The sequence below is a fragment of the Cyprinodon variegatus genome, unplaced genomic scaffold (assembly GCF_000732505.1).
Source record: "Cyprinodon variegatus isolate N-32 unplaced genomic scaffold, C_variegatus-1.0 Scaffold199, whole genome shotgun sequence".
NCBI classification, from domain to species: Eukaryota; Metazoa; Chordata; class Actinopteri; order Cyprinodontiformes; family Cyprinodontidae; genus Cyprinodon; species Cyprinodon variegatus.
In genome coordinates this window covers 859,218-868,134 of record NW_015150652.1, presented here as the reverse complement: position 1 = coordinate 868,134, position 8,917 = coordinate 859,218, and the positions used below count along the sequence as shown (strand labels likewise).

Sequence of the window (8,917 nt, the reverse complement as noted above, 5' to 3'; positions counted from 1 at the left end):
GTTATTGATACGGACCAATCAAAATTTCTCATTTTTGTAATCTCGTCATATCATTGGCTGTCTGCTATATAAACCCACCCACTACGTTGCCTCACGCAGCGTCACTTTAGTCGCTCGTGCGTAGTGCTACTCAGAAGCTAGAGGCCCTGATTGCTACAAGGATGGTGTTAAAAGCTGTGTGTGTGCTGAAAGGAGCTGGAGAGACAACCGGGACTGTTCATTTCGAACAGGAGGTAAAATATCCTCTATTGCACAAAAAAGGAAAGTTATGAATCCTGAAGAGCAATATATAACATTAATTTCGTTGGGTGATTTAGCTTTTAAATGCTAAGGAAGTTTACTTTCATACACAGGTCGGTTTATATTTAAGATTAAAAGAGAGATTGGTCACACTCCAACACTTAAAGTTGTGAATTGAGAGCATTTGTGTTTTCTCCGCAGATTTGCATGTGTTACCCAACGTTCACGCCATGCAAACTAGCTTCCGACTGTGCTGTTAAATAACTCTAGGAGAGGAGCACAAGTTAACGGCTGCGAGCTTGTACTTATTAAAAGCATGGCGTTATTACTGGGATAATGTGGCTAAAATGAAGGACCTGCCTTTCAACCTGCAACCTTTGATCATTTGCGGACTGCGACGCGGTAATAATTAACGACTGGAACGCCTGTTGCGTAAGCTCCGACATTTTTTTTGAAAATTAGTACCTCGGTATTTATATATATATTTTTTAATAAAAATTGCAACCAAAACCTAGCGTACATGGTTTAGCATGTTTTTTTTTTTCTTCTCTCAGCTGGGTGCTATGGAAGTGTAGCAAACGTTTACACCATTTAATTTTTGCTGAGTCATTCCCTGTCTTGCCTCATGGTGAGGGAATGGTCGGGTCACCACTTCATTCACTTTTGTTTAAAGTTTTGATTTCTTATATATGTTTATATATTGCACCCTAAAATTTTACAATGCTCCCTTTATGCTCTATTTTAATTTCATAACTTTAACGCATTGTTTTATATCTATAGATGTATTTAGGCCAATTCACTTAAATGGGAGGTTATAAGCCCTGATCAAATCACTAGTGTTCACCTGCACTCCTCACTGTTACTATAGTAACGACTGTTTACATATACATTTGCAATCTGGTACTTTAACTGTAATATGCAATTACCTTCCACTGCACTTTAATTTAGATGGCTTCTGTCCAAACATTATTTATTCATTTTAGTAAAAGCCATCTGTATATTAGGCTATTGTACATAACTGTAAAAACCCTTTTTATAGTAATATCCACCTGTATATTATATTTGGTACATATCCAGCTGTGAATTTAGTTCATAACGCTAGTTGTCTATATATTATATTCATAGAACAAATCTATTAGTAAAATTCAGTTTATAATGGTATTCATCTCTATATTCAGTAGAAACCCATGTCCTGTATTTATGAAACCATTATTTATCCTGCATTTGCTGCTATTGCACTTCTGGTTAGACCTAAACTGCATTTTGTTGCCTTTTACCTGTGTAATGACAAAGTTGAATCTAATCTAATTAGTATCAAAAGTAACTGAAGAGCTTGATTATAAACTCCTTATTCAAGTTGTAGAAATGGGTTTCTGTCATATGCTGAGTAGACAATCAAAATGTAATTTTGTTGCTTGGTCTCTAGTAGTTTTTTATATTAAACTGAACCTGACTGCAGTGTTAAAAATGTAAAATCAAACTAGAATGACTGGTTCCATGTATATTGAAGGCGTTCTCCTGCTTTTAATACCAACTTAAAACCTTTTTTGTTTGAACTGCCTTTAGTGTGTGTGTGTGCGTGTGTGTTTTCTTTTTTTTTAAACTATTTTTCAAGGCTGCAATACAAAAAATGAAATTGTCCATAGAGCTGTTCTAAACAAAATTTCCTTTTGTTTTACACTTGTGTAAACAAAATGACAAATCTTAAGTCTTAAGATATTGAATTGTATAAACTGAATTGTAATGTTAAAGCGTATTTATTTGCTGGTATTCAAAGCACTGTTCAAGAGATGCATTAGGTTTTTCTTTGTTTAATTCATTACTGCTGCCTGACTCTGACAGCTCTTTTGTGCGTATTATTGCTGTTAAATCTGCAGAATGAGTCAGCCCCTGTGAAGGTTACAGGAGAAATCAGCGGCCTTACACCCGGTGAGCATGGTTTCCATGTCCATGCTTTTGGAGACAACACAAATGGTGAGTTATTTATTTATTTTTTTTTGTTTCAAAAAACAAGTTCTTAGAGGTTAACATTGGCTAATTTTTAAATGTCTTTCCAGGGTGCATCAGTGCAGGGCCACACTACAATCCCTTTAACAAGAACCACGGTGGTCCGAGTGATGCGGAAAGGTAAGTTAATTGAAATAAGACGAGCAGTGCAAGGTTTAGTGAAGGCTTGTTTCAAACAAGATGGTCAACTAAAATAAATCTCTTTAATTTGTAAACTTTAAACTTCAGTTTGCATTTTTATTAAAGATTAAGTCAAATATTTAGATAAACTAACTTCATAAATTACTAGAGAGTACAAATTCCAAACATGCCATTTGGTGAAGAACCCCTCACCCCTTTACCCTAGAGCATTACTTGTCCTGTTAATCAGCCGTTTGGTTTGGTTTGGTATGGGATGGTCTGCTTGCAAAAATAATTGTAGTTGCAAGTCTGCTGTTCATAGGCGGGTGTAGGATTTTAATGGTTCCAAGCAACAAAGCGCTGTCAAAGCCCTATCGTAATTTAAATGTTTTTTTGTTTCTCCTGGATTAAAACTCTTCTGTGACTTTAACGTATTCAAAAACGTAAGAAAATTGTCCCCTGTGTGACATTTATTTCAATGGAATCTGAGATGGGCGTGGCCTAACGGCACCCCTTCGAAGATGAGGAAAACTGCATGTTGCAGAAATTTAACTTGTGTATAGATCTCTCCAAAATGTGAAAACTTGCTATAAGTAGGCCATTTTCCTTCTAGGGATTTTAAGCCACTAGCTTCAAACTTGGTCATTTTGCAGTTAAGGAATATGTGATTTNGGGGCTTCTGGTGAATCATCTGTTTACATGATGGAGGGACAGAGACAGTTATTTAATGTAAATATCCAGCAAAAATCGATTAGCGTTTAGCTGATGCTAACCCTCTGAGGACTACTGTGTTTTCCTGTTCTGGTTGATAAAGGTAAATTCTCAACTCTGCTTTCTGGCTTAGTTGTTTGGCCTCTGTCTTATTTAATAAAAGCTGGATTAATCCTGTTTTTTTTTTTTTTCTTGAAAACAAAAAAAAAAAACGCAACAGAAATAATAAAAATCCTGGAATAATGCTCTGAATATATTCCTGTTTTGTTTCACTGTTTACTGCTGAAAAATGAGAGAGAACATGAAGATTATTTATTTTACTGCTGGATTTTCTTTTTATATTCGAAAAATATAATGGGACAAATCTTCTCTTCTTCTTTTTGCCCCCCCCTCATTCAAGGGCCCTTAGAATCGTCCTAACTTACCCCGACAACTCCCACCACAACCTCCTGCCAGAGGGAAGTGTCTGAAATATTTTGATATTAAAGGCACCTGATATGACGTTTATTGGAGAATAAACTTAGTAAGCAAGAAAATGGTTTGATTAAACCCATCTGGATAGCTAGCTTTTGTCCTAGGATTTCCCCCTAGAGCCAGTGTAAGTGTTGGAAGACAGAAGGACTTTTTGAAAATATCATTACTCTTAGACAATGTCTCCAACCCCATACAGGAAGCTTTATCTCCTGCAGTGATCGACTCCTGCATCCTAAATGCCCCAGAGAGAACTACCAGAGATCTGCTTTCCATGAAGCTGTTACTCTATAAACTTTGCTGCTTTTAACTTACTCATTAGGTTTAAATGCATGATATTTACATTTCCTTTTTTTTTCTCCTTTGGATGGTCAGTTGTTCTTTCTCAGAGTCAGAGATGTGCATTTTAAAGGTTTCACCTTAGCTTCACACTTTAAATGCTATTGTACCAGTTGTTGCTTTACTAAAGCTTTTTTTGTTTTTCCTTTACTGTACAGTCTTTTCTCTCCTATTTTTTATTAAAAGTTTTTTAATCTTGTCTGAAGATTTTTTTTTTTTTTACTTTTTGCCATGTGTGGTACTGTTTCCTTTCATTTGCCTTTTTGCTTTGTACTGATATTTCTGGACCATTTGCACTGGTCATAACAGGATATTTCCAAATATTATCAGTGGAGTTTAATAAATAAATTAATGAAATTGATTCATAAAAATGAGGATGAAGAAGCTGAGTGACTTTCCTATCTGTCTTCCCAGGTTTCCCTCCCTCAGGTCCTATGCCCCTTGCTCCCCCACCTCCTCCTAAAGGAGGAGTTGACGCCCCATCTCAAGACCCAGCAGGTCTGGATGCCAAGAAAAATGATGAAGCCCTTGAGAATCCAAACTTATTTAACAACCAAATGGGCCATTTAGGTCAGTTTTCTTTTCCCATCTCTTAATACTTGGGGCACTGATACAAAAAGCTAACTTGTGAGTTTTAAGACTTCGGCTTAAGAAAACGTAACTGTTTTTTTGTTTTTTCAACAGGACCTCCAGGAGGTTTTCTAGGTGGACCTTTAACAAATTCCACCCCTGGTGGTCCTCTAGTTGGACACCCAGGTGGACCTTTAGTTGGACACCCAGGAGGTCCCCCAATGGGACACCCTGGTAGTCACCCAGTCGGACATCCCGCTGGTCCGCCAGTTGGACATCATGGTGGGCCCCCTGTCGGACACCCCGGTGGGCCCCCGGTCGGACACCCTGGTGGGCACCCCGGTGGGCCCCCGATCGGACACCCCGGTGGTCCCCCGGGGGGTCCCCCGGTCGGACCTCCAAGAGGTCCTCCAGCTGGACCTCCAGGTCCTGGTGGACACCCAGGAAGCATTCAGTCCCCCTCTGGTAGTCTACTTGGTACCCGTCCTGGTATGATACGACTTCAGCACCCCCAGGGACCACCGCCATCACAAATGCAGCGTTTTCCTCCACCCCATGGGCCTAGACCACCTCACCCCAACATGCCCTCTGGGCCTCCACAGATGATGCCCAGGGGGCCACACCCTCAGATGATGCGAAACGAGCCACCGCAACAGCAAGGAGGATTTGGGATGCCACCTCCACACAACATGAGAGGTCCCTTCCCTCGTGGACATGGTCCGCCCCCTCAAGGTCCAGATTCGTTTATAAGACCAGGTGGTCCAAGAACCTTCGAAGGACAGGAGGAAATGGATGACAGACCACCCAGGGGAGACAGGCCTGGATTCAGGGATCGAGAACAAGAAAGGGACAGAGACTGGGATCGAGACAGAGAAAGGGACAGAGGGTTTGGAGGTGGAAGACGTTTTGGTGATGGAGGGAGAGGAGGCGGCGGTGACCGAATGGATGGGAGGGACAGGCTTGGGGGTTGGCAGGAGGATTTAGGAAACTCCCGTGGGGGAGGATGGGAGAGAGACCGGGACAGAGACCGCGATCGGGACCGAGACCGTGATCGGGACAGAGATAGACGGGACTGGAGGGAGAGGCGAGGCAGCCTTGATAGAGACAGAGAGCGAGGGCGCGGTGATGATGGTGAGAGGGATAGGGTGAGAGTGGAGGGAGGAGAAAGAAGCAGGGGAGAAGGAGGAGGGAGCCGGGACAAAGCCAGAGCACCCGAAGTCAAAGGAGACAAACCAAGGCGGTCAGAGAGGCGAGAGAGGACATCACGGTGGGATAAGGATGATCGACTGGCCGAACTGGAAAACATGGACAAGTTCAGGAGCTCTAACAGCACAGAGGTAACTGCTGGGACTCCTCCTGTTACTGTGGAAACCAGGAAAGATCCAATTGAGGAGCAAGCTAAAAAGAAAGAGGAGTCAGAACATTTGCCTGCAGAGACGACTCCTGCTGCTGCTGAAAACCCACAGCCCTCTGAATCTAAAGAGCTGGCTCAAAGTGAGCCCACAAAAACAAAAGAAAAAGAGGAAGAAGCAGCAGCATCGTAGACCTTCAGCCTGTGGCTGATGTGAAAGAGAGAAACTCAGAAAAAAAGTTTTGTCCACTGTAATAGTCTCAGTTCTAACTAGTGACTGTTTGTCAGATGATCATTAACAGTTCCTGGGCAGTAGCGCTTCTCCCACAATGTTTTCAAGCAACAAAACCAAATCTTTTCACAAATCTAATTACAGGTATAATCAGGCCTGTCATTTTGAACAATAGATATGTACTTTTTTTTTCCAAACCAAGGCTTCTACACAAAAGGGGAAAGTTCTTTTTGCATCCCAAGTTTATTCATACCTTCATGAAATCACCTAAATGAAGCGAGGACCTTCTTCACAGCTTGAATCATGTCTATTTTAGTCACTTTTAACATCTGCAACATTTGTTGCGTAATGAAGCCTGATAAAGTTTTCTCTTTATTACCCCTGTTATTACATTCTTGTGTCATATTACATTATTACCAGCAAAAAAACAAAAAAATAGTTCTAAGGATTTTTTTCTAACCTCTGGTACATAATCACACAAATGTTTTTATGTCTATTTTATCTGCATGGAATATTTCAGATCATGATTAATTAGAGAAATACATGCAGGGTTTAAAAAATATTTTCCTTTCACATATTTAATGACAGTAAAATATATTACCACATTAATTAATTTCAGAGATTAAATCTACATATTTCCTTTAAAAAAATAACCTTTTCATTTATAAAGCTGGAAAACTACATTTTGCATTTGGTTAAAAAGAATTTCGTCCATTTTTGAAATGAGTGGTCAAAAATCTGAAAGGTCTGTGATAGATAAAATTTCACAGATTTGTAGATGTGTAATTCTCCATTCATCCTTATTTTTTAAGAATAGCTAAGAATTTTGTAGTAAAAGACGTTCAGATCTCCAGAAAGGTTTGAAAACTGAAATGTTTTCTATTCTTCACCTGAAAAGAAGACTGAAGAAAATTCTTCTAAATGATCTCTTTTGTCTGTATTTTCTCTACTAGATTAAATTTTTTTACTTTTCCATAAGTGATGGTCATCAAATTTATCCAGTTTCATCATAGTTTTTCAATTCAAAGCTGGTTTATTGACATGAAAACGGTAAAAAAAGGACTTATTAAATAATTATTTTGAAAATGCACCCTGTTTAGTTGAAGATTTGTTTTAGTTTGAAGTCCTAATCAGCACACTGAGTCATGTGAAGCAGAAATAATGAAGAATAAAGAGCACTGCCTGGGACACTGCTGTAAATATGCTTTCATCACTGATGAATCTAAGGTTTAATGGTAATAGTTGTTAATAATCCGTGATTTGCGTATCTGAAACACATTGACACATAGAAAGAACCGCAGAAACCTGTTGCTTTAACGTTTTTAACTCCTTGGTTTGAAAATTGACGAATGTTTCTATGACTTCTTTTCGATGTGAAAGACATGGACATAAAAACGTCAACGTTTCAGCCATAGAAACTTGTTTTTAATAAACTATTTTTGTACCAAATGTTTTTGCTTCTTTCCCCCCGTGCCTAATTGGTGATTATATATTTGTTTCTGTTCACCCTTGTCTGATAAATGCTGAAGTGTAAAATATGTAACCTGCCTGTGTACATTTTTGGAGTAAGCCAAGAATTGATTACATGGTTCAAAAGAACGTGCTCTTTTTATTAAAGTGAGGTCTCATCATAAAAGGCCAATTGGATGTTCAGCTCCACTGGTTTTCTTTCAGATGCTCAAAAAAGGTCGCATCATGTTATTGCTCCTGTTTTTTTTTTTTTTTTTTCTTCATACATTTACACTTAGACTAATAGATATATTGTAAACACTGGATCTAGGATAAATTGCAAAAAGTAGAGTGAGAAATTTTTATACTTAGTCTAAATATGAGCAGTAGAATGACAGCAATGCAGGTTTATGCCATGTTACTATTGAATTTCCAAAGCTTCAGAAAATATGCCACACAGCATTTAGTACAACAACAGTTTACTTAATATATGTACATTAAATAAAACAAGTTAATTAAGAGGATAAATAAGAAATGTGATTGAAGTAACATTATTTCAAAAATCTTTTTATTCTCAACCTGGGAAGAAGATACTTGAGTCCAGATGGAAACAAACATCAGTTCTGTATTTCTATTTTTTGTTTTGTTCGAGAATCCTATCATAAAGTTTGAGCAGTGACTCATCTGGGTAAAGGAAAGTTGTCCCTGAGGACAAAGCTTGTGGACCATAGCTTGTGGTAGTAAATATTTGTAAATCAAATATGAGTTTCTAGCCACTACATTGTAGTCAGTTAAGTCTTCATTCGACAAATTCCCCCACCTGAGCTGAGCAATGCTGCAGCTCTTCCAAGGGTAACCATGAGCCTCTTGGCTGCTTCTCTATATAATGCCCAGGTAGTCTGACATACTGGTAGTCTGTTGGTGACTTGTCAAATATTGGTACATTTGAAGTTGTATATATACGTATATTTTAACATTTTCAGATCATGAATTGGTTATTGTTCAGTCAGCTGGTTTGCCGATTTATCACAAAAAGTCTCAAGTTTGTCACCTAGTATGAACAACGTATAGAAATGCACACATGGCCATATCTGGGAGGCAAAGGCATATCAAAATATATTAAAAAAAATACATTTAGGCTAGAGATTCACTTTGAGATTTTTTTTTATTAGCCACGTTTGATAGGCTGCCCACAAAGTCTTTACCCTTTATAGGGCAAGTTACTGTTTTTGATGACTTGCATACCCCTTACAAGTGGCATCCCCCTCACTGAGGTCCAGAAGCAGCCGTTCTATATTCAGCCATTCAGCAAAGATTCTGCTACATGGTTGCACAGCTTATTTTGGCATTTGACCAATTAGATGAGCTCTTGAATGATATATTACCTACTCTAAATTAAGTTAAAAAAGGTAAAAGGCTATTTGAAA

General features: G+C 38.7%; 2 protein-coding genes across 2 annotated transcripts in view; both read left to right on the top strand.

The window, feature by feature from the left end:
- Positions 1 to 6,933, top strand: part of scaf4 (SR-related CTD-associated factor 4) — a 27,678-nt gene extending 20,745 nt beyond the window's left edge. The window contains exons 18-19 of the mRNA XM_015379783.1: positions 4,303 to 4,458; positions 4,573 to 6,933. Of these exons, the coding sequence (XP_015235269.1) occupies positions 4,303 to 4,458; positions 4,573 to 6,002 (1,586 nt within the window). The 3' untranslated portion in view covers positions 6,003 to 6,933. The remainder of the gene's footprint in view (positions 1 to 4,302; positions 4,459 to 4,572) is intronic.
- The window catches only part of sod1 (superoxide dismutase 1, soluble), a 13,582-nt gene continuing 4,761 nt past the window's right edge, over positions 97 to 8,917 (top strand). Inside the window, exons 1-3 of the mRNA XM_015379784.1 lie at positions 97 to 233; positions 2,118 to 2,214; positions 2,298 to 2,367. Coding sequence (XP_015235270.1) covers positions 162 to 233; positions 2,118 to 2,214; positions 2,298 to 2,367 — 239 coding nt within the window. The 5' untranslated portion in view covers positions 97 to 161. The remainder of the gene's footprint in view (positions 234 to 2,117; positions 2,215 to 2,297; positions 2,368 to 8,917) is intronic.